Below are 24,175 nucleotides of genomic sequence, written 5' to 3'. Positions count from 1 at the left end.
CTACAACCATGGATTGTTTTCCATGTAATATTAAAGTCAAGATGCCATTTTAGGTAACTCATGAGCCTTCTTTACATTGATATTTTTCTTTAAATTCCCCATTGTTGTTTGTAGTATTGGCATAGTTCCACTGGTGCAAGCAATGGTGAGAGAATTACTGTACCCCAGACACAATGTTTTAGCCAGTTTGTTGTCTAACTCTCCTCAAATCAAACCTAGATAAGACAGTGGTTAAGACGCAGTGGTAGCTGACATGGTCTATATTAGGATTCCCACTGTTGTTCCCATCAGTGGAATTGCATTAGTGGTAGCAATAATGGGAAGTTTTAAGTGTATGTCTTTCTTTATGCAATTATTAATTCATTCCCTGTAATCCATTACAGGAGCTGCTAATGGAATTTGATGCAGAAATTAAAAAGAGAGAACATGCATTTCAACGGCAGGCAGATGAAATGAGTAATTTAGTGCTTTCTCATGAACTCAAGGTAATTGTGTTTTTAAGCTATACTTTCATTTTGTCTACAAAATAAACACACTTTACTATCATCCCAAGTTTGATATATTCTATGACACAAATAGACAGATCACACTCTTCCCTTTTTCACCAGTGGACTGAATGAGTTGTTTCCAGGATAGTAGAAAGTGGAGTTACTTGTGGGTTGCATCTTAATTCCATTATGGTTAACAGAATCTTCCTGCACACTGGTGAGACAATGTACCTGTCAGTCTCCAGAATGCGTATCTCATGAGATTGATATTTGTTGACTATTAGTGAAGAAATATGCAGAAAATCTAAATAGAAAGATGAATTCAACATCACTTGAATGTACCCTTTTTGTTAGCAGTATCAGGTTATTTCAGTGTGTTCTAATTTTTTTAAAGCGCTTATGAGATAGGTACCACTCAAAACCAATTACAGCATCCTGTGCATAGATATTGACAAAGCCTTTTACTTCCTCAGACTTTGAGTTTTGGACATCATTATAACAGTTAGAAGGGGAAGTTAGATATTTTATAAATTTGTTTTTGTTTCATCATTTATGGCTTTTGAATTTGAAGGCTAAAGGGCCAAATTCTGGCCTCTGTCTGGCTGCTGCTAGCTTGGTGCTTTGTTCATACTATTTATGTAGTATTTCCTATTCCTGTTTTCCTTGTTGAATTTAAACTTATGTATTATTGTTATTAATACATAAATATCAAATAGCTAGTATATGTGGTACAGCTGAGTTGATAGAGTGGAAGAAAACTTGACCTTTGGAATTTCCTGACTTTGGAGTGCTTGATTTTATAACTTTGTGTAAGTTTGTGTGTCCATAATTGTAGTGCTGACCTAAATATGTGCATTTCAACATCTGTTCATGTTAAGTTTATTATTTGAATGCCACCAGTGTGCTAAGTGCTGTATAAAAAGAGAAAGACACTCTGTCTATAGCTCAAAGATCTTTTCTAAGTCAAATATAGATAACACATTTCAGATACAAATAATATATTTGATAATGATGCAAACCTTAGGTAATTGAGGGAGATTTTTTTCATTAATGAGGCACATTGCTGAGGTAAGTAGAGATCATTGTTGAAAAGCTTTTCGAAGAAGGAAATTTTAAGCAGTGATCCAAAGGAAAAATGGTAGGTCATTTAGTACACAAAGACGCCTAGGGTCATCAAGGAAGATGAGGGGAAAGGATACAAAATGAGTGGGAGGCGTATAAAGGGGGGAGAGTGAATATTTCAAATGAGCTCAGTGTTAGCCTGGGGCTAATCCCAATCAACGTACCAAACACTTCTGAAAATCTCACCCATACAGATTTATTCTAGTATTTTATTGCATTGAATTATTTTATAAGTAGTAAAATTAGACCAAGTGTTTTGACCTTTTAAAAAATTCCTAACTAAAAAAAAATCAGAGGGAAGTATTGTGCTTTGATGGGAAAGAGAGAACTCTTTCTGGAGTAGGAATACTTTTCATGATCCAGCCCTAAGGCAGGGATTGCAATCTCTTCTGATTTCAAAAAGGGTAGGAGAAGAGGTAGGAGGTAGAGTTTTAGCACTCTGATATTATTTTGTTGTTCTTGAGATATTACGAGTTTCTCTTGATACTATGTGTTGGGGATTTCAACCTTCCTGCTGTCGCAGGAGCATAGTGAAATAGTTCTGTTATGCCCTTGTTATTACTCAAAATTAGAAAGTAGTTACTTTCTAATTTTGTTTCCTCCTTTTGAAAGGTGAAGTTGTTGACCAGAGAACTGGAGGCTCTGAAAGAGGCTGGGATGAAAGCTGCAGAATCATTGCAAATCGCAGAAACTACTAATTTGAAGTTGGAGAAAGAGGCCAAATGCAAGGACTGGGAACTTAAAGATCTTGCAGCTGTGAAAGATGCTCAGTACTGTACAAGTCTAGCTATGATTAAGAGCAACTACTTTTGAATTCACCCTTCCCTTCTCTTCCTTCCACACTCTTTTATAATCTCAGCAGCTTCATACCTCTTGTATAAACAATCACCTACTCTAATAGTACATACTATCATATTCACAACAGAAGGAAATGTCCATTGATCTGAGTGCTCACTAGAGTGTCTCTGGGTAGTGTGGGTTTTAGACCAGTTCTGCTGCATTCTTTATTTGGTGTAATTTTTTTTTAAATTTTCTTTGTTTATATAAAGTATTTATAAACACTGTGTTATAGTTCAGGCATGCAATGTATGTTTGAGCATTATCTCAGTCTCTCCTGAGGTCACCCTTTCCAAGTGAGATGTCTATACCTGCACTTCTTTCAGAGTGGAACTCTATGGTTCACCCCACTTTGTCCCCAGGTTACAGTACATCCTGTTTTACCAGCTGTACTTACCTCAACCAGGCCCATCTGGATTCAGGCCTGCTATATTCTCCCCCTCCCCCCAAGGATCTCTGACCAGCTGGTAAACCCATCGATAGAAAACAGCTTACTCAAAACGGAGTATGGTTTGTTTATTCATAGGAACTTCATGAACAGAGAGAACAGGATTAAAAATAACAAAAGCTTATGCATATTGTCTTCCCTAAGCTTGGCCTTGCCAGTTCAGGTCAGACTGCACATATTCCTTGTGCCCCAATATCTGGACCGTGTTACTGTAGACCCTCCATCCTTCTTCCTCTCTCCGGACCTAGGTTTTTAACTGCTTTCAAGTTCTTTGTTGAACATTCCTGGCTGGGCTTTCCTCCTCCCCTTTGGAGTCACCAACCTGCTTGCTGATCAGAGCATGGTGGGGGTGAATTTTCAAAGGAATCGACACTTGTGTTATATTAAGTATTGGGATTAGGGCTAGATACACTTGTTGTCTGCCTTCCTGTAGTCCTACAGAGCCCAGTAGAACTGAGTTAATCCTTAGGCTTCCATATAGCTATCACCCGCTCATAATCAAACAAATGGAGTTTCCCATAATCATAAAAATATTAGATTGGCCCCTCATTTTTCACACACTATGTGGAAACTTGGTGTAGATATCACATTTTTACTGACATTTTTACTTTCATAAACTTCTTAAACCAGCTGTTTGTCAGAGCTTGTAAACTCTGTAGATTGTGCATGAATTTAAGGGCAAAGTACTTTGACACAGACAGGTTTATATCTGCAGGAGAGCAAATGGAGAGAAAATATATATGGAATCTGTTACTGAAAGGACTACATTAGCAGGTGAGGAAATGAGGAGAGGGGTGGCTATTCTCTGGCTCATCTGGGAAATGATGGGGGGAGAGGGGGAAAGCAAGAGATGGGGGTATGAGTTCTTCTATCTCCCTGCAGGGACACAGATGGCTGATTTCAATGCAACACTTCCCTTCCCTGGCCTTTCAGTGTACTTCTCTATAACAGGGTGGCAGTGCCTGCCATTGACCTATCTTGTTAACAGGTGTGGATCTCTGCATGGAAATGCTGAGTGATTCCTGATGACTCATTTTGGAAGATGTGGCTTGTTAACTCCACCCTAGCTGTAGAGAAACAGGGAAGATAGGTGGGAGTGGCTCTATGATCAACAGAGAGAAAGAACCAGGATCTGGGATGAGAGAGTGTATTCTAAATCCCAAATAAAATTGCCTGTCAAGGTTCTTATATCATGTCCGTCAGTCGTCATCTTGCAAGACTCAGAGTGAAGAAAGTTTGTCATGGTGCTCATGAAAGCTAAGGATTCTATAGTTGTTGTCCTCTCTTTGAATTTTCTTAATCACACTGACATTAAGGATGTACCACTTCTGTGGTGGGAAGAAAAAAATGCTGCCACTTATAAGAACCATAGAAATGTAGGGTTGGAAAGGACCTTAACTGGTCGTCAAATGCAGCCCCTGCGCTATGGCAGGACTGAGTAAATATAGACCATCCCAAACAGGTATTTTTCCAGCCAGTTCTTAAAAACTACTAGTGAAGGGGATTGCACACCTCCCTTGGAAGCTTATTCTATAGCTTAACTATCCTTATAGTTAGAAAGATTTCTTTAAAATCTAATTTAAATCTCCCTGGCTGCAGATTAAGTCCATTACTTCTTGTCTTACCTTCAGTGGACATGGAGAATAATTGCTCACAGTCCTTTTTATAACAGCCCTTAAAATATTTGAAGACTATCAGGTTCCCCTCAGTCTTTTTTCTCTAAACGTGCCCAGTTTTTGTAACTTTTCCTCATAGGTCAGATTTTTCTAAACCTCTTAAAATTTTTGTTGCTCTCTTCTGGACTTTCCAATTGGTCCATCTTTCCTAAAGTGTGGTGCCCAGAACTGGACACAGTAGTACAACTGAAGCCTCGTCAGTGCCAAGTAGAGCGGGACAATTACCTCGCATGTCTTATATACGACACTCCAGTTAATACACTCTAGAATGATATTAGCCTTTTTCTCAGCTGCTGTTGACTCATATTCAGCTTGTGATCCACTGTAACCCCGATCATTTTCAGCAGTACTACCACCTAGCCCATTATTCCTCATTTTCTAGTTGTTCATTTGATTTTTCCTGCCTGTTATAGAGAAGTACTTAGGACTTAGCTTTATTGAATTTCTTCTTGGTGAATTCAGACCAATTCTCCAGTTTGTCAAGGTTGTTTTGAATTTTAATCCTGTCCTCCAGCGTGCACCCCTTCTTAGGTAGGTGTTATCTGCAAACTTTATAACTATACTCTCCACTCCATTATCTGAGTCATTAATGAAAATATTGAATAGTACCAGACCCAGGACTGATCCCTCTCGGGACCTCAATAGATACACCATCCTAGATTGACAGTGAGCCACTGAGTATGGTCTTTCAACCAGTTGTTCACCCACCTTTATAGTAATATCATCTAGACCACATTTTGTTAGTTTGCTTATGAGAACGTCATGTGGGACTGTGTCAAAAGCTTTACTAAAATCAAGATATATCATGTCTACTGCTTTCCCCCATCTGCTAGCCCAGTAACCCTGTCAAAGAAGGAAATTAGGTGAGTTGGCATGATTTGTTCTTGACAATCCATGTTGGCTATTCCTTGTAAACATGTTATCCTCTAGGTGCTTACAAGTTAATCGTTTAGTAATTTGTTCCAGTATCTTTCCATATATCAAAGTTGGGTTAACTGGTCCATGAGTAAGGCTGCATGTCTGTCATGGAAGTCATTGATTCTGTGACTTTCCATGATGTCTGTGACGTCTGCAGCAGCCAGTGTGGCTGACTCCAGGGCTGGTCGAGCAGATCAGGCAGCCCTGGAGCCAGCCGCACCGGCCAGTGCTGGGGCAACTTGGGTGTGGGAGGGGACTCAGGGTTGGGGTGCGGGGTGGCATTTACTTGAGGAGGCTCTCTGGAAGCAGCTGGCATGACCCTGCAGCTCCTAGATGGAGGGGCCAGGGGCTCCACAGCTGCGCACTGCCTGCGCCCACAGGTGCTGCCCCCACAGCTCCCATTGGCTGCAGTTCCCGGCAGGGGCACCACAGGGAGCCCCCTTCCCTCCCTCTAGGAGCTTGTGGCAGGGGTACCGCAGGGAGCCCCCTGCCCTTCCCTCCCTCTAGGAGCTGTAGGAACATGCCAGTTGGAGCCAGGTAGGGAGCCTTCCAGCCCTGCCAACCTTTCCCCCTCCCCCACCCCCGCCAGCACCAGCAGGGATCCCAGGCCACATGCTGCTGCCTGTTTCTCACTCCCCCAGCACCAGCAGGGGTCCCATGCCATCCCTCCAGCACCTGCAATGCCCCTGGACCACCCCGGCCCAAGAACCCCCAGCCCAAGTTTTAGTTAGGGGTATACGATACAAGTCATGGGCGGTGAATTTTTGTTTACTGCCAGTGACCTGTCCATGACTTTTACTAAAACATAGCCTTATCCATGAGTTCTTGAAGATCATTGCTAATGTTTCCGAGATTGCTTCAGCTCGTTCTTTAAGTACTCTGGGATACATTTCATGAGGCCCTGCTAACCTGAATAGATCTGACTTATCTGAATATTTTTAATCTGTTCTTTGTCAACTTTGGTTTGTGTTCCTTTTCCACTGTTAATATTAATTGTGTTCAGTGGTCACCATTAACCTTTTTATTGAAGACCGAAGCAAAACTGGCATTAAAAATTTCAACCTTCCTGATGTCATCGATTATTAGCTTTCCTTCTCTGCTAAGTAGAGGACCTACACTTTACTTCATCTTTCTCTTGCTCCTAATGTATTTCAAGAAGCTCTTATTGCCTTTTATGTGCTTATTAGGTGTAACTAATTTTGTGCCTTAACCTTTCTGCTGTTGTCCCTACATAGAATCATAGAACTGGAAGGGACCTCGAGAGGTCATCTAGTCCAGTCCCCTGCACTCATGGCAGGACTAATTATCTAGACTATTACTGACAGGTGTTTGTCTAACCTGCTCTTAAAAATCTCCAATGATGGAGATTCAACAACCTTCCTAGGCAATTTATTCCAGTGCTTAACCACCCTGACAGTTAGGAAGTTTTTCCTAATGTCCAACCTAAACCTCCCTTGCTGCAATTTAAGCCCATTGCTTCTTTTCCTATCCTCAGAGGTTAAGAAAAACAACTTTTCTCCCTCCTCCTTGTAACAACCTTGTACATACGTGAAAACTGTTATCATGTCTCAGTCTTCTCTTCTCCAGACTAACAAACCCAATTTTTTTCAATCTTCCCTCATAGGTCATGTTTTCTAGACCTTTACTCATTTTTGTTGCTCTTCTCTGAACTCTCTCCAATTTGTCCACATCCTTCCTGAAATGTGGCACCCAGAACTGGACACAATACTCCAGTTGAGGCCTAATCAGCACAGAGTAAAGTGGAAGAATTACTTCTCCTGTGTTGCTTACAACACTCCTGTTAATGTATCCCAGAATGATGTTCGCATTTTTTTGCGACGACATTACATTGTTGACTCGTATTTAGCTTGTGGTCCACTAGGACCTCCAGATCCCTTTCTGCAATACTCCTTCCTAGGCAGTCATTTCCCATTTTGTATGTGTGCAACCTATTGTTCCTTCCTAAATGGAGTACTTTGCATTTGTTCTTATTGAATTTCATCCTATTTACTTCAGACCATTTCTCCAGTTTGTCCAGATCACTTTGAATTTTAATCCTGTCCTCCAAAGCACTTGTAACCCCTCACAGCTTGATATCATCCACAAACTTTATAAGTGTACTCTCTGTGCCATTATCTAAATCATTGATGAAGATATTGAACAGAACCGGACCCAGAACTTATCCCTGTGGGACCTCACTCGTTATGCCCTTCCAGTATGACAGTGAACCACTGATAACTATTCTCTGGAAACAGTTTTCCAACCAGTTTTGCACCCACCTTATAGTAGCTCCATCTAGGTTGCATTTCCCTAGTGTATGAGAAGGTCATGCGAGACAGTATCAAAAGCTTTACTTAAGTCATGATATAACACGTCTACCGCTTCCCCGCTATCCACAAGGCTTGTTACCCTGTCAAAGAAAGCTATTTGTTTTTGACAAATCCATGCTGACTATTACTTATCACCTTATTATCTTCTAGATGTTTGCAAATTGATTGCTTAATTATTTGCTCCATTATCTTTCTGGGTACTGAAGTTAAGCTGACTGGTCTGTAATTCCCTGGGTTGTCTTTATTTCCCCTTCTATGATTGTACATGCTTGTATTCTCTTGTACTACTCCTTACTAGTTTGTCCATGTTTCCATTTTGTGTAGGATTCTTTTGATTTTTTTTCAGATAATTAAAGAGCTCCTGATGGAGCCATATTGGCCACTTAGGAAGAATACTATCTTTTTTTCACATTGTGATATTTTGCAGTTGTGCCTTTTAATATTGTCTTCTTGAGAAACAGCCAACTCTCCCGGATTCCTTTTTCCTTTTGAATTTCTTCCCATTGGACTTTACCTACTTGTTCTGAGTGTTAAAGTCTGCATTTTTTTTAAATCCATTGTCCTTATTCTGCTGCTCTCACTCCTTCTTTTCTTTAGAATCATGAAATCTATCATTTCATATTCACTTTCACCCAAATTGCCTTGTTTTCCGATTTTCCTACCAATTCCTCCATGTTAGTAAGTATCAAGTCTAAAATGACTGTCCCCCTGGTTACTTACTCCACTTTCGGAAACAAAATATTATTCCCAATACATTCCAAGATCTTACCAGAAATACTGTGTTTTGCTGTAAAACTTTGCCAACAGATGTCTGGGTAGTTAAAGTCCCCCATTATTATCAGGTCTTTTGTTTTGGATATTTCTCTTATTTGTTCTAGAAATGTCTCATCATCCACCTCTTCCTGACTTGGTGGTCTATAGTAGACACCTACCATAACATCAGCCCTATTTTTCCCCCTTTTATCTTCACCAGATAAAAGATCTGGTCTGCCGCTCACCTTCTTCTGGACCTCTGAACAAGTGTGTTTTTGATATCTAATACAACATCACCTCCCTTTTATCCTCCTGCCCTTTCTGAAGATCCCTTCTATACCAACATTTCGGTCTTGACTTATCCCACCATGCGTACCGCTTCATACGTATGTCTGAAGATTCTGCCGTCACCTGTTCCCACTCATACAGAAAAGGGGTAGGGTGATGTGCCTTTATTTCTGAAGGAGAAGCTCAAGAGTACACTCCAGCTCCCTAGGGAGAAATGGGGAAGCTCTGTAGCTCACAAGGACTGGTGAGGACACTGTCGATTTCACCTGCTAGAATTGCTGAAGGCGCCACCACTAAATCAAAGAGCAAGGGCCTCTGGAGCATGGGGTGAGATCTGAAGATGCTGTGGCTGCTTGTTCCTCTGAACAGGAGGAAAGAAGGAAGTGAAGGGTACATGTGCAACAATGGCCAGTAGTAGGAGCACAAGACAGGAGCTCTGGTGGCTGGCAGCTGGTTGGGGATAATGAATACAGTTAAGTGAGAAGGCAGCTGTGGGAAGTACCGTGAATAAATCTGCTTTTTAGGAGAAAGCAATCAATTTACATTTTCAAGATTTTTTTTTTTTAAACGAAAAGCGCTGGGGTCTTTCCTGTGCACTTGGCAAAGTGCTTAGGGCAGCCTCAATTAAAAGAATTACCAAGGGCCAGATCCTGCAAATAGTTATACATGTGTAATTTTACTCACTTGACTTTAATGGGACTATTGATGCAAGTAAAGTTTCACATGTACGGCAGAGTCTGCAGGAGTGGGACCCAATTGTGTAACTGAAAAGTTAATCACCTAACCGTACGCAAAATACTCAGAGGCACCAGTTCTCGTTAACTATAGGATAAACCAAATTTAGAGTTTCTAGGCCAAGCCATTTTTAAACAATTACATTAATTTAAAAATCAATACATTTTACAAAGAATTGCATCTGTGTTTTTTTTTTGTTGTTTTTTAAAGCCATTGTATCTCATTAGCTCCTGTTGTAACGGGCTCCCTTCACAGGGTCTGGCTCTCAAACACCTCAGTGAAGAACATGGTATAAATATATAAATAGAGAGAGACTGTATGTCCTTTTAAATTCACTGTTGTTTTTATAGATGGATCTCCTAAATGTACCTTTTTATTTTCTTTTTAGAAGATCATTGTTTTGACTTCAAATGGAATTGATTAAGCCAACTACCAGAGCTTCTTTCTTGCTTCAGTTCCCATCTTAGTTACTAGTTGTCTCACTTTATTCGTAGGAAGCAAACTCAAACATTCCTTTTGCTTTGCCTCACTTTTTGTCTAATTCAAGTTCTTACATATCACTATAATTCTCAGCCACTTCTTATTACTCTCTCTCATTTTTACTTCTCTCTGAAAGCAATAAATTCTTGTACCCATTCTCAAATATCTAACCATCTTTCAACCTTGTTCTAAATTCTGTCCATTGTCCACTTTCTGACTTCATCCCTCCTTTCCTGGCCATTTAATATTTGAGCTTTTTCTGGTTTCTTCTCCTTATTCTGAGTTACTTAATCCCCACCATCTTCCTTCCTTGCCGTAACTAAGCATAATAATTTCAGTTACAAAATTGATAAATGTTGTTTCTTTCTTTCCCAATGTTTGCTGATTTAGGATACAGGATTTAGAATGTAAACTTCATTTAGTATACCAGACCTGGCAAAAAGAAGAGGAAACATTTAAGAGAAAGTAAGTATTTCTGATATAATATTGCATTCCTCAGTATTACATGTTTGTCGAAGGAAGCATTAGTTCACTGTGTGACATCAGCCTGTATAAGTGTTCTATCTTAACAAATAGATTGCATATAGATCAATTCATGAGGGTTTCAGTATTCATTTGTCACTACTTCAGTTACTCATATGGTTCCTTATTGATGGTAGGAAACCTCAGAACTGAATAAGTACTACTGTGTAATGGCTGTGGCACACCTGACTCAGCAGAATGTTTTTGCCATGTCTTTTCTCCTAAATTTTAGCCAGCCCTTCTCTGCCTCTCTAAGTGTATTCTTCTTTTGGTGTTGAAGATTGGTAAATGAAATAACTTGATTATTCAGCTTGCAAGAGAAGTTCTTCTTTGAGTGCTTGCTCATATTGATTCCATTCTAGGTATGTACGTGCCCATGTGCACAGTGTCAGAGACTTTTGCCTTAGCAGTATCCATAGGGTTGGCTGTGATACCCCCTTGAGTGCCACGCTCATGTGTTGGTATATCAGGCGTGGCCAGTCCTACCATCTCTTGGTTCCTTCTTACCAGCCGTGGTGGTTGGTCGGAGCACCTCTCTTGCTTCGCAAGTGGTCAGCGGTTTCTTTACTCTTCAAACTTCGTGTTCCAGCTGTAAATAGTTTTGGTTTATTGTAGATTAGTTAGTAACCCTAAGCTGTAAAGTACTATAGTTAATCAGCTAGGGTCCTGGAGGGGCATGCCCCAGTCACTGGGTTTTAAGCCCTGCGCTGACTGTAATAGGCCTATGCCTGTTAGTGACCCGCATGGCAGCTGTCTGAAGTGCCTGGAGGAATCCCACATTAGAGAAGTGTCGCATCTGTAAGAACTTTTGACCCAGGACACAGAAAGAATGTGACATTCGCTTGAGGGCCCTATTCATGGAGGCTGCTCTTTTCCCAGCCTCAGAAGTGTCGCATCTGTAAGAACTTTTGACCCAGGACACAGAAAGAATGTGACATTCGCTTGAGGGCCCTATTCATGGAGGCTGCTCTTTTCCCAGCCTCAGAAGTGCACCCCCAGCACTGGGCTGTACCTGGCACCGGTCCCTTTTGCCAGTGCCCAAGAAAGACCAAGAAGTGGGACCTGGCAGCAAACAAATTGGACCAAGGGGCACTGGGCAAAGGACACTGCCTGAGCCACCCGCCCACACCAGAGCTTATAAGGGAGCACATCCTCGAGGGGATCTCCTACCCTCCTAAGGGATCTGCCACCGATTCCGGGGAGTGGTAGGGGACCCAGACTGATGGCGCAGTCAACACCTTCTCAGCTCCCAGCGTCCGGAAAGCAAAGGACTCTCCCACTGCAGCTGGCTCTGCATGCGGCTATGGACCAGACAAAGGCTCCTGATGAGGGCAAGCCAGCCATGAAAGCCTCCCAGAAGGCAGTGGGTGGTATTGGTCTCTGGAGCCAAGGCAGAGCCCTTTGTCACCACCATGGGCAGTAGGTGAACCCCTGCTTTGGGGAGGCTAGCCTGCCAGCTCCACCCCTTCTGCCCAAGGCCCCCCCACACATGCCAGAGCCCCGACCACTTCCCTCCCCCCCCCCCCAAAAGGAAAAGCCGTGAGGGGCCTCCCGACCAGAGGAGTCCCAGCTTTCCGCAGCCACATCGGGCCAAGCCACCGCTGCCCCTGACCCACCACCAGCAACAGCCCAAGCCTCTGCCAGCCCTCTTTTTCTCCCCGCCCCCCACTGCCCCAATCACCGGGCCAAGAATTTAGGAGAAGTGTAATCTGAGTACAGCAGATAATTCATAAGGTGCTCAAACTATTTTCAGACAAGAAAAAAAATGCAGCATGTGAATAATTCCTTGAAAGGGAGAGGCAGTAGGTGGCAAAGGAGTGAAGGGAATAAGGGGAGAGAGGTTTGGGACTATGGGGAGGGGAATGGGGATTGAGGATGGGGAAGGGGATGAATGGAGATGGGTCGTAGGTAATGTTCCCTGTAATTTTTTTTTATCCATGTGCAGAATGAATTTTATGTGCACCAATATCAAGGTAATGTGCAGATTTGCGCCACCATTAGAAACACAAAACCTAGATATGATCTCTTTACCATAGGGATAATTACTCCAGCTAGGACAGGTTAGGCATTTTAGAACTCATTACTCAGAGAATTAAATTTAAACATGAGAGCAATAAACTAATGAAATGCATAGAACAGTCAAATCTAAAATAACAGCACTTTGAAAGAATAAAATTACAGAGAATATATATGTGCATTGCAGGAACTACCAAGAAGTAACCAACAAACAAAAACGTGTGTGTGTGTGCGTGCTCTGCTGGGGAAGTCTGAGAGACCGTGCACTGTCTCTTTAAGGCATTCACCAGAAGGCTCTTTTAGAACACAGCAACTGCCAGCAGCTCTGTCCTGCTCCTGGACCCTCCTCCTCTCTGTGGAGATGGGGTACATGGGTGGGGAGGAGGGGGGGATACCCTGACATCAGCAGCTACCCCCTTCCACTCTGCACAGAAAGCAGGAGAGTTCCAGGAGCAGCTGGCCAGGGGCTCCTAGGCAAAGGGCAGAAGCAATGTGGCTGCAGAGCAGAAGGGGGAGGGGGGCTCTTCTAATCAAGTGCACGGCACTTGATTGACTCTTGGATGGCTGCACAGTTTAGAGAGCACTGGCAACGCGACCTTCAGGTTGATAGCAAAAAAATGGGCTATACCTGGAACCAGCTAGAGCGAATGGCCCAGGATAGAAGACTCTGGAGATCTGTGGTTGACGGCCCATACCCCGGTTGGGGTGACGGGCATGAATGATGAGTAATGAATGATCAAAGGGGAAAAGAGTGGGGTTGGGAGGGTTTAGCTCAGCTTGAGGGTGGTGGGATTAAGAGGAGTGGGAGGGATTGGGGCAGGGATCCTGTGAGCCTCATGTTCTCTCCCTTTGTATATGCTGGGATATAGGAGGGCCCTGCTTGTTTGTCGGAGTCTGAATCTCTCTCCCTGGGCCCCATGTGGGAGCTAGGTGTGGGGGACCCCTGTTCCTCTGGAGGAAGTCTGAGTTATCTCCCTATCCCCCCATGTATACCAGGATTTGGGGAGCCATGTATCCATAAGGGGGCAGGGAAAGGAGCTTAGAACTCCCATGTATAAGTGAGGATCTGGAGGGGCCCTGCCCCTGTCAGGGTCTGAGTTGCTCTTCCTACCTCCCCACATGAACTTGGATCTAGGAGTGGGAGCCCTGAAGATAATGAAAAATTAAACTTGTGAACACAAGGAAATGAAGAATTTAAGGTAACCAAATATTAAACCTCAGAAAAAACAGGAAGTACAAAGTTAAGGTACATGCCACCACTGGATGGGAACCAGAGGCTAGCCAGAGTTGGGGGAGGCGCTCTGGCTTGGAGGAGGGGGAGACTGGTGGAAAAGGGGGGGCCCAACTGGGGGTGTGCAGTGAGCACATGGGGTCTGGTTCAGTGTGCAGCTCAGCCTACACAACTGAGGAAGTGTGCAACCCTCCAGTAAGCTGCTGCCTGTGATATGTGTATGCAGCAGCAGAGTGCCAGACAGCAAGGGGCACCTTTTTACATGCTAATGTTTTCTAAATTGATGTAGGCTTAATGGGATGGGAAAGAGAAGCTGAGCTGGAAATGTTCACTGGAGCTGTATGTTGCAGAGGGGGTGAAGGAGGCAGTAGCAAAGGAAAGAGGGACACCAGTTTTCTCTTGAGTGCTTAAAGTTACTGTAACTAACATGTAATAAAATTACAAGAGTTTGGCACAGACCATGTCTATCATTTGTCACAGGTCCTATCAGCAACTACACAAGTCAAACATTTCAAAGCAGGACCATTATCCCCATTAAACTAGCAAAATCGACAATGAGAGGAAGAGCACTTAAGAATAACTTAGCTGCCATGTGGCCTAGCAAAAAGAACTCTGTACTGGGACTGAGAAGATCTGGGCTCTATTCCCAGCTCTGTAACTTGGAAATATCTGCATCCACTACAGTTGCATTCACTGTCAGCTGTAACTGTATTGAATGGCAGAAAGACTAGTTGGAGAAGGTTGGCAGAGCTGCGATTGTGATATGAAGCAATCGGGGAGGCCTTGCCCTTCGAATGGTCTGAGCCCCTCTCCCCTTGTGTGTGATGAAAGGAAGGAGGTGAGTGTGTATGTTGAAGAATGCACTTAGCTTCATGTCAGCACTGAGCTGTGTGACGTGTATCATTAGCGGTGCCCAGGAGTCTTCTTGCCATGGGGATAGTCAGCAGCAAGGTGGGATATGAGAGTGGTCTGTGGGCTTAATGATGGGTAAGTGAAAGTATCATGTTAGATGGTATCCTGTGCATAAGGATGAAGAGGCTGGAAACTTAGCATGTATGGTGGTGTTTCTGTGGAGTTGTCTCAGTATTTGAGTGAACAGGTGTAGGTAGCTCCTGTTAAGTACAGCTCACCTAAGCAGAAGTTTTGCTTTTGCAAAAAGAAAGCATTAGATCCTGTCCTACAATGACCTTGTGCCCTGTTCCCTTAGTCTTCTGCACTGTCTTAAACAGTGTGAGAGTAGGTGGGTTTATTGGTCATTGCTCAAAGAGGGAAAAGTTAAGGTTGTGTGGACTTGTACCTAGTTTTTAGAGGTCTGAGTGTAACTGAATTTGACCTTCCAGAAGGTCACAAGACACCCCAGGGCAACCTTAACTCTGCGTTAACAAAGCATATTGTCAGTCAATTAAGAAAGCATATTAAGAAAGTTACAGTTTTGTTAATGTTGTTGAAGTTTAATGCCTTGATTCAATAAAGCATTTAAATATATGCTTAACTTTTAAGCACGAGTGGTCCCACTGTTGTCAAATGGGCTATTTTACATACTTAAAGGTAAGCACATGCTTAAGTGCTTTGCCGAATGGCTGCTAAACTCATTAAAATGATAATATATTTTTGTCATTTTACTCCAGATTGCTTGGCTCCTTTGAATAGTATCATTCTTTGTTGAAGAAATTTAATCTGTCCCATGGATAGATGAGTTTGACTCTAATGGTTTTAGTACTTGTTCTGGGAGCTTTGACTTTTTAGTTCTCCAGATCTTTGCAAACAGAAATGACACAAATATTTGTCAGTCCCACTGATACACACAAGTTTACTCTGTACTTGGTATCAGTTAGGGGTATGTGTCTTCATTTTAAATCTTGGACTTGAAGGAAAAACCCAAACAAACAATGGCCTTATTTTGCATATTTGTGTTTCTAGACATGAGGTGCTAGATCGTTTTGCCAAGGAAAAGGATGCAGTATTGGCTTCAGTGAAAGAAGTCCATGCTGACCAAATACAGAAGGGGGAAAATCAGATAAGAGAACTGCAAATAAGTCATGAAACTCTGGAAATGGAGCTATGTAGAAGGGAATGGAGGCATGCAGATTGTCTGAAAGAGAAAGACACTGTTATTGAAAAGTGAGTGAGTGATTTGATTCATCTTAGTTCAGTGAAATACAAGTGAAGATAGAATTCAGAATATCTTACATGAGCAGTGTTGTTTCATTTCTTGTATGAATCAAAAAGTGTACAATTGTTTAATTGCTTTAAATACCAGGTGTGGTATCTGACCAAAGGTGAGTATTTATAGAATTTTGGAAGAAAAATGTTTGAGAGTAGAACCAGTGGGAAATGTATTTTTGCTACTACCAACATAAAAATTTAAGATTTTTTGTAACCTCTCTATTGAAAGTGAGAGGTTGTTAAAGTTCAAATATGGCATGGATATAGTCCTTAGGTTGCATGTTTATAGTCTAGTAAAATCTTTTGTTTTGGCTAAATTATAAGTTTAGAAATTGTACTATTCTCATGTGAACTAATATTTTTAAAAACAATAAGGGGCTTTAGGATTTTGGGTTTTGTTTGTATTTTTAGTAATATTTTTTCCAGCATTATAATGCCAAAATGGCTGCATTGTGCATGTGTCCGCAAGAATGTTTTGTTACATTTAGTATGGTACTTTTAAAACATGAAGGAAATCCTTCTTTTATTGAAACAGCTAAATGAAAAGAGAATGAGCAGAGACTCTGAGGGAGTCCTCCCTTGCTGCTTACCATATTAAAAGTGCCACATTAAATAAGGCAGGTCTCTGGAGGACCCTTTTCTCATCCATTGCACAAAAGTGTCTAGTCAACAAGGTGTGACTCTGCAGGATACTTTACATTGCTGAGTTATATGCAGGCGTGCTTAAACAATTTGTATAGTGAGGGTGCTGAGAGCCATAGAACCAAACTGTAAACCCTGTATCTGATGGAAACCACTTCAAGCCAGAGGTTGCAGAAGCACTCGTAGTTCCAGCACATATAGTTATGTGTACATAGAATTATTCCTGAGGGAATTCTGCACCAAAATAATAATAATTAATAATAATGCACCAAATATTTTAAAATTCAGCAAATTTTATTTGTCAGTAAATAAATGTGGCTCCAGCATTGCAGTGGGGAGCACAGGCCACTGGCTGCATTGAGGGTGCTGGCAGCTCAGTGGGAGATCTGGATGCACAGGGGCTCAAAGGGGGAGTTCTGGGTGCAGGGGCAATGGGACTCTGTAGGGGATCCAGGTGAAGGTGGTTGGGGCTCAGGATGGGAGGGTCTGGGTGTGGGGAGATGAGGCTCAGTGTGGGGGTCTTGGTGTGGAGGTCTCAGTGGGGGATTCCAGGTGCTAGGGGATTGGAGCTTGATGGAGTGGGTGTCCAGGTTCACTGGTTGGGGCTCAGAGGGTGGGGGTCTGGGTGTGGCAGGCTTGTCAGGGGGGTCCAGGTGTAGGGCTTGTCAAGATGAGGGTTCGATGGCCTGCTTAATGGGGGAGCCCCAGCTGCTGCTGCTGAGGGGATGCCACATGCTGGGCTCCCGCTTCCCCTCCCCGTGATTCCCCTATACCCTTTTCTTCCCCATCCCATCCCCCTCCCCTCACTCCCACATTCCTTTCCCTCTGCCCTATTCCACCCCCTTCTTTCCCCACTGCCTCTTCTCCCACCCCCTCGACCACCCTTAACGCATTTCCCCTGACCCACCTTACCTAGTCCCACAACAGGCATTTACTGTTGCACAGAAAACAGGAGGGCACACAGAAGGGGAGAAGGACTGGCATTAGGACCCAGGACATGGTGTTCAGCTGCAGAGTCTGCAGAGCCCAGATGCAGCCTCCTTCAGTTGGGCAACCTACCTATCATCTCTCATTCAGTATTGAAAGGTCAATGCTTACCTCTGATTGCCCCACAATGTAAGCCTCCATCGCCTAAAATGATAGCTCTGAGACGTGAACTTCTTTGTTCATTTGTTCATCTCAGTGGGTATTTTCTTTCTCCTCTCCCCAGTGTCAGTATTGAGAGCTTGGGATATGCACCAAATATGCCCATTTAGTCCTCAGGTCCTCACCCTGGTCTCAGCACTGGGTGTTGGTGCATGCTCCCATCATGACTTTTTTCAGCTCTCCATCCAGAGAGAGCCATGCTGTCCTGCGAATGGCTGGGGTCCGTGGTTAAAAATAGCTCCTGCCTCTCAAGGAGAATGGAGTCACCACTCGCCTGCCTCCCAGTATCCTCCTCCTCATCATCCAAAATGTTCTCCTTGTTGCCTGAGGTTGCCCAGGACTCGGACTCATTGTAGAAGCAGTATATCTGTGGTGCAGAACCAAAATGACTGTTTGCCTCCCTTGTCTTCTGGTAAGCCTGCCGAATTTCTTTGATTTTTCACATGGCACTGCTGCGTGCCCCTGGGGTAGCCCTTCTTCCTCCATACCCCAAGCAATCTTTTTGTAGATGTCTGTGTTTCTTTGGCAGGATCAGAGCTATGCCTGCACAGACTCTTCTCCCCTCAAACCAATTAAATCCACCACCTCCTGTGCACTCCAGTCTGGAGCACATTTGGGGCATCAGGTTGCCATGATTAGCTGGATTGGTGAGTTCTCCACTCTTATCAAATAGGAAATGAGAATTCAAAAGTTCCCATGGCTTTAACAGGGGAGGGACTGTTTCCTGTGTATCTGGCTGCTGTGCAGTGGAGGTGAAAATGATCATAGTGGAGCATTGTGGGCAGTGACAGATTAGCCACTGGGCCAATGGGCCCTGTAAACGGGCCAACTCACCCCTGCGGCGCCTCCTGCTGGTGACTCCTGGGAATTAGCTCCATTCCAGCTCTGGAGCGCCCTCTGCAGGCCAGTGATCCGCCTGTCCTCTGGCCCCTGTGTCCCTCCCTGGACCCAGTGCCCTTTTACATGGGGTGCTGCCCCCTGGCAGTAACCCCTTTCTCTCTGGGTCTCCCCTCCCCAGGGAACCCACACCCTCTATCCCCACCTTGCCTCAGTATATGGCTACTGCCAGTCACTGTCTAACCCCACACCCTGGGGCAGACTGCAGTATCAGCCTACTCATCACTGGCAAGGTTGGGTTTGGGCCTGCTGCCTTGGCCTACCCCTGGGCTGCCCTCTGCAACCCAAGTACCTATTAGCCCAATGCTAGGCCGCAGCCTGGGGCTTTCCAGGCTAGAGCTCCCCAGCTCCTCTGCCTTTCCCCAGCCCTGCTTCACTCAGGTACCTTATGTCCAGTTCCCTGCAGCCACGCCCATCTCCCTCTACAGCTAGAGAGAGACTGTCTGCTTGGGCTTCTGGCTCATAGCCTCTTATAGGGGCCAGCTGGGCCTGATTGGGGCGTGACCCAGCTGCAGCCACTTCCCCATCAGCCCAGCTTAAAAGCTGCTTTCTCAAGCCTCGGCCCCTTCCCAGGGCTGTTTTTAACCCCTTCAGGGCCAGAGCAGGGGTTCACCCTGCTACAGGGCCCATGCCAATTGTGGGGGTCCCTGGAAAAATGGGCACCCCGACCTGCTTTGTCCGCCTGGTACTCCTGCCAGGGTGCAGGTCAGGGTACTGGGGCTTGCCCCGCTTCACCTGCCCTGCCCCCCAGTATTCTTGTCAGGGAGCAGAGGAAGCCCCCACACCCTGACCCAGCTCCCCGACAGGAGTACTAGAGCGGATGCGGGGGGACTTCAGGCAGAAGGGGTGGGGAGAGGCCATCACGTGCTCTGGTACAGGGCCCCATAAACCCCTAATCTGCCTCTGATGTGTGGGACATAATCTTTCGAGACGTCAACATAGACTTATGTGTAGTTCTGGGGTGGAGCCAGTTGTCATGGTACATGTAGGTACCAATGACACAGGGAAGGATAGGAGAGAGATCCTGGAGGCCAAATTTAGGCTGCTAGATAAGAGATTGAAGTCCAGGACCTCTACGTTAGTATTCTCTGAAATGCTTCCAGTTCCATGCGCAGGACCAGTTAGACAGGGAGAACTGCAGGGTTTCAATGTGTGGATGAGACAATGGTATAAGGAGGAGGGGTTTAGATTTATTAGGAACTGGGGAAACTTTTGGGAAATAGGGAGCCTATACAGAAAGAATGGGCTCCACCTAAACCAAAATGGAACCAGATTGCTGGCACTTAAAAACTGCTCTGCGGCCTTTTTAATTTTAAACTAAGGGCTGGGGGAAAGTCGACAGGTGTGGAGGAGCATGTGGTTTGGACATCTTTTAGGGGAGGATCTATAAATGGAGATTCCCTATGTCCTAATGAGGAGAGGATGGAAGATGATAAAATACATGTAGGAGGTGATGAGAAACAGTCAAATTGAAAAAAAGTCTCATTCAATTACATCATGTAATGGCAGACAGCTAAAGTGACACTTTTTAAAAAAGTGCTTATCAAGGCTAGAAGTCTAAATAAAGAAGATGGGTGAACTAGAGTGCCTTGCATTAAATGAGGATATTGATATAATAGGCATCACAGAAACTTGGTGGAATGAGGATAATCAACGAGACACAGTAATACTAAGGTACAAAATATATCAGAAGGACAGAACAGGTCGTGCTGGTGAGGGAGAGGCACTATATGTGAAAGAAAGCATAGAATCAAACAAAGTAAAAATCTTTAATGAACCAAACTACACCATACAATCTCTATGGATAATAATTCTCAAAGAATAAGACTATAACAGTAGGGATATATTCACAACCACCTGACCAGGATGGTGATAGTGATTGTGAAATGCTCAGGGAGATTAGAGAGGCTACAAAAATAAACTCAATAATAATAATAATGGGGGATTTCAAATATCCCCATTTTGACTGGGTGCATGTCACCTCAGGACAGGATGCAGAGAGAAAGTTTCTTGACATCTTAAATGACTGCTTTTTGGAGCAGCTAGTCCTGGAACCCACAAGAGGAGAGGCAATTTTTTATTTAGTCCTACATGGAGCACAGGATAAGGTCCAAGAGGTGAATATAGCGGGACCGCTTGATTATAGTGACCATAATGTAATTAAATTTAACATCCCTGTGGTGGGGAAAACACCACAGTGGACTAACACTGTAGCATTTAATTTCAGAAAGGGGAACTACACAAAAATGAGGTTAGTTAAACAGAAATTAAAAGGTACAGCACCAAAAGTAAAATCCCTGCAAGCTGCATGGGAACTTTTTAAAGACACCATAATAGAGGCTCAACTTAAATGTATACCCCAAATTAAAAAAAAACTCTTAGTAAGAGAACCAAAAAAAAGCTACTAAGGCTAAACAACAAAGTAAAAGAAACAGTGAGAGGCAAAAAGGCATCCTTTAGAAAGTGGAAGTTAAATCATAGTGAGGAAAATAGAAAGGAGCATAAACTCTGGCAAATGAAGTATAAAAATATAATTAGGAAGGCCAAAAAAGAATTTGAAGAATAGCTAACCAAAGACTCAAAGTAATAGCAATAATTTTTTTTTAAGTACATTGGAAGCAGGAAGCCTGCTAAACAACCAGTGGGGCCACTGGACAATCAAGATGCTAAAGGAGCACTCAAGGACGATAAGGCCATTGCGGAGAAACTAAATGAATTCTTTGCATTGGTCTTCACGGTTGAAGATGTGAAGGAGATTCCCAAACCTGAGCCATTCTTGTTAGATGACAAATCTGAGGAACTGTCCCAGATTGAGGTGTCATTAGAGGAGGTTTTAGAACAGATTTATAAACTATACAGCAATAAGTCACCAGGACCAGATGGTATTCACCCAAGAGTTCTGAAGGAACTCAAATGTGAAATTGCAGAACTACTAACTGCACTCTGGTGACAGGTTTCAGAGTGGTAGCCGTGTTAGTCTGTATCAGCAAAAACAACGAGGAGCACTTGTGGCACCTTAGAGACTAACACATTTATTTGGGCATAAGCTTTTGTGGGCTAAAACCCACTTCATCAGATGCATGCAGTGGAAAATACAGTAGGAAGATATATACACACACAGAGAACGTGAAAAAAAGGGTGTTGCCATACCAACTCTAATGAGACTAATCAATTAAAGTGGGCTATTATCAGCAGGAGAAGAAAAACTTTTGTAGTGATAATCAGGATGGCCCATTTCAAACAGTTCACAAGAAGGTGTGAGTAACAATAGGGGAAAAATTAGCGTGGGGAAATAGCTTTTACTTTGTGTAATGACCCATCCACTCCCAGTCTTTATTCAAACCTAATTTAATGGTGCATGCATCTGATGAAGCTTGCATCCCATGAAAGCTTATGCCCAAGTACATTTGTTAGTCTCTAAGGTGCCACAAGTACTCCTTGTTCTTTTAACTGTAGTCTATAAACTATCATTTAAATCAGCTTCTGTTCCAAATGACTGGAGAATAGCTAATGTGACGCCAATTTTTAAAAAGGGCTCCAGAGTAATCCCAGCAATTGCAGGCCAGTAAACTTGACTTCAGTACCAGGAAAACTGGTTGAAAGTCTAGTAAAGAACAAAATTGTCAGACACATAGATGACCATAATTTTGGGGGGAAGAGTCAACATGGTTTTTGTAAAGGGAAATCATGCCTCATCAATCTACTAGAATTCTTTGAGTGCGGTCAACAAGCATGTGAACAAAGGGGATCCAGTGGATATAGTGCACTTAGATTTTCAGAAAGCCTTTGACAAGGTCCCTCACCAAAGGCTCTTAAGCAAAGTAAGCTGTCATGGGATAACAGGGAAGGTCCTCTTATGGATCAGTAATTGGTTAAAAGATAGGAAACAAAGGGTAGGAGTAAATGGTCAGTTTTCAGAATAGAGAGAAGTAAATAGTGGTGTCCCCCAGGGGTCTGTACTAGGACTAGTCCTATTCAGTATATTCATAAATGACCTGGAAAAAGGGGTAAACAGTGAGCAGGGGCGGCCCTAGACATTTCGCCGCCCCAAGCAGGGCAGCATGCCGCGGGGGGCGCTCTGCCGGTCACTGGTCCCGCGGCTCCGGTGGACTTCCCACCCACGTGCGTGCGAGGGTCCCGCTGGTCCCGCCCACCTCCTCTGCCTCTGCCGCCCTCCTGGTGACCGGCAGAGCGCCCCCCGCGGCATGCCGCCCCAAGCACGTGCTTGGCGTGCTGGGGCCTGGAGCCACCCCTGACAGTGAGGTGGCTAAATTTGCAGATGATACAAAGCTACTCAAAATAGTTAAATCCCAGGCAGACTGCAAAGGACTACAAAAGAGTCTCTCAAAACTGGGTGACTGGGCAACAAAATGGCAGATGAAATTCAATGTTGATAAATGCAAAGTAATGCATATTGGAAAACCTAATCCCAACCATACATATAAAATGATGAAGTCTAAATTAGCTGTTACCACTCAAGAAAGAGATCTTGGTGTCATTGTGGATAGTCAAAAAAGCAAACAGAATGCTGGGAATCATTAAGAAAGAGATATATAATAAGACAGAAAATATCATTGCCTCTTTATACATTCCTGGTACGCCCACATCTTGAATACTGTGTGCAGATGTGGTCGCCCCATCTTAAAAAAATATATTGGAATCGGAAAAGGTTCAGAAAAAGGTAACAAAAATGATTAGGGCTATGGAACGGCTTCCATATGAGGAGAGATTAACAAGACTGGGACTTTTCAGCTTGGAAAAAAGCCGGCTAATGGGAGATATGATTGAGGTCTATAAAATCATGACTGGTGTGAAGAAAGTAAATAAGGAAGTGTTATTTACTCCTTTTCATAATACATGAACTAGGGGTCACCAAATGAAATTAATGGCAGCAGTTTTAAAACAAACAAAAGGAAGTATTTCTTCACACAATGCACAGTCAACCTGTGGAACTCTTTGCCAGAGGATGTTGTGAAGGCCAAGACTATAACAGAGTTCAACAAAAGAACTAGATAAATTCATGGAGGATAGGTTCATCAATAGGTATTAGCCAGGATGAGCAGGGATGATGTCCCTAGCCTCTGTTTGCCAGAAGCTGGGAATTGGCGACAGGGAATGGATCTCTTGATGATTCCCTGTTCTGTTCATTCCCTCTGGGGCACCTGGCATTGGACATTGTCGGAAGACTGGGCCTTTGGTCTGACCCAGTATGGCTGTTCTTATGACACCACCTGAAGGCCAATTTAGTTGACTTACTCAACACTGCATCTAAACGGCTTCTCTGTCAACCCATCAGCATTGAATTAAGTGCTACACCTCTTGTGGAGGTGGAGTAATTAAGTGGATGTCACAGGCGAGTTAGGTCAGTGGAAGGGACCTGGTAGAGTAGACGCGTACATTATTAGGTCAACATAAGGTGGCTTCCGGCAACGTAAGTTTGTAGTATAGACCAGACCTAAGTATATTTAAATTAATTAGGC

The 24,175-nt window shown here is 43.5% G+C and overlaps 1 protein-coding gene across 10 annotated transcripts in view; it reads left to right on the top strand.

Moving 5' to 3' along the window:
• Window positions 1-24,175, top strand: part of CCDC57 (coiled-coil domain containing 57) — a 148,870-nt gene that overhangs the window by 38,333 nt on the left and 86,362 nt on the right. For 9 of the 10 annotated variants that reach the window (XM_039501399.1, XM_039501404.1, XM_039501398.1 and 6 more), the window contains exons 4-7: window positions 384-485; window positions 2,223-2,380; window positions 10,466-10,540; window positions 15,765-15,965. In XM_039501399.1, the coding sequence (XP_039357333.1) occupies window positions 384-485; window positions 2,223-2,380; window positions 10,466-10,540; window positions 15,765-15,965 (536 nt within the window). The remainder of the gene's footprint in view (window positions 1-383; window positions 486-2,222; window positions 2,381-10,465; window positions 10,541-15,764; window positions 15,966-24,175) is intronic. The other variant, XM_039501407.1, reaches the window with a different exon arrangement.

The sequence above is a fragment of the Mauremys reevesii genome, linkage group 15, assembly GCF_016161935.1.
Source record: "Mauremys reevesii isolate NIE-2019 linkage group 15, ASM1616193v1, whole genome shotgun sequence".
Lineage (NCBI taxonomy): Eukaryota > Metazoa > Chordata > Testudines > Geoemydidae > Mauremys > Mauremys reevesii.
The sequence above is the reverse complement of the archived record's forward strand: the minus strand, read 5'-3'. Positions and strand labels throughout refer to the sequence as shown.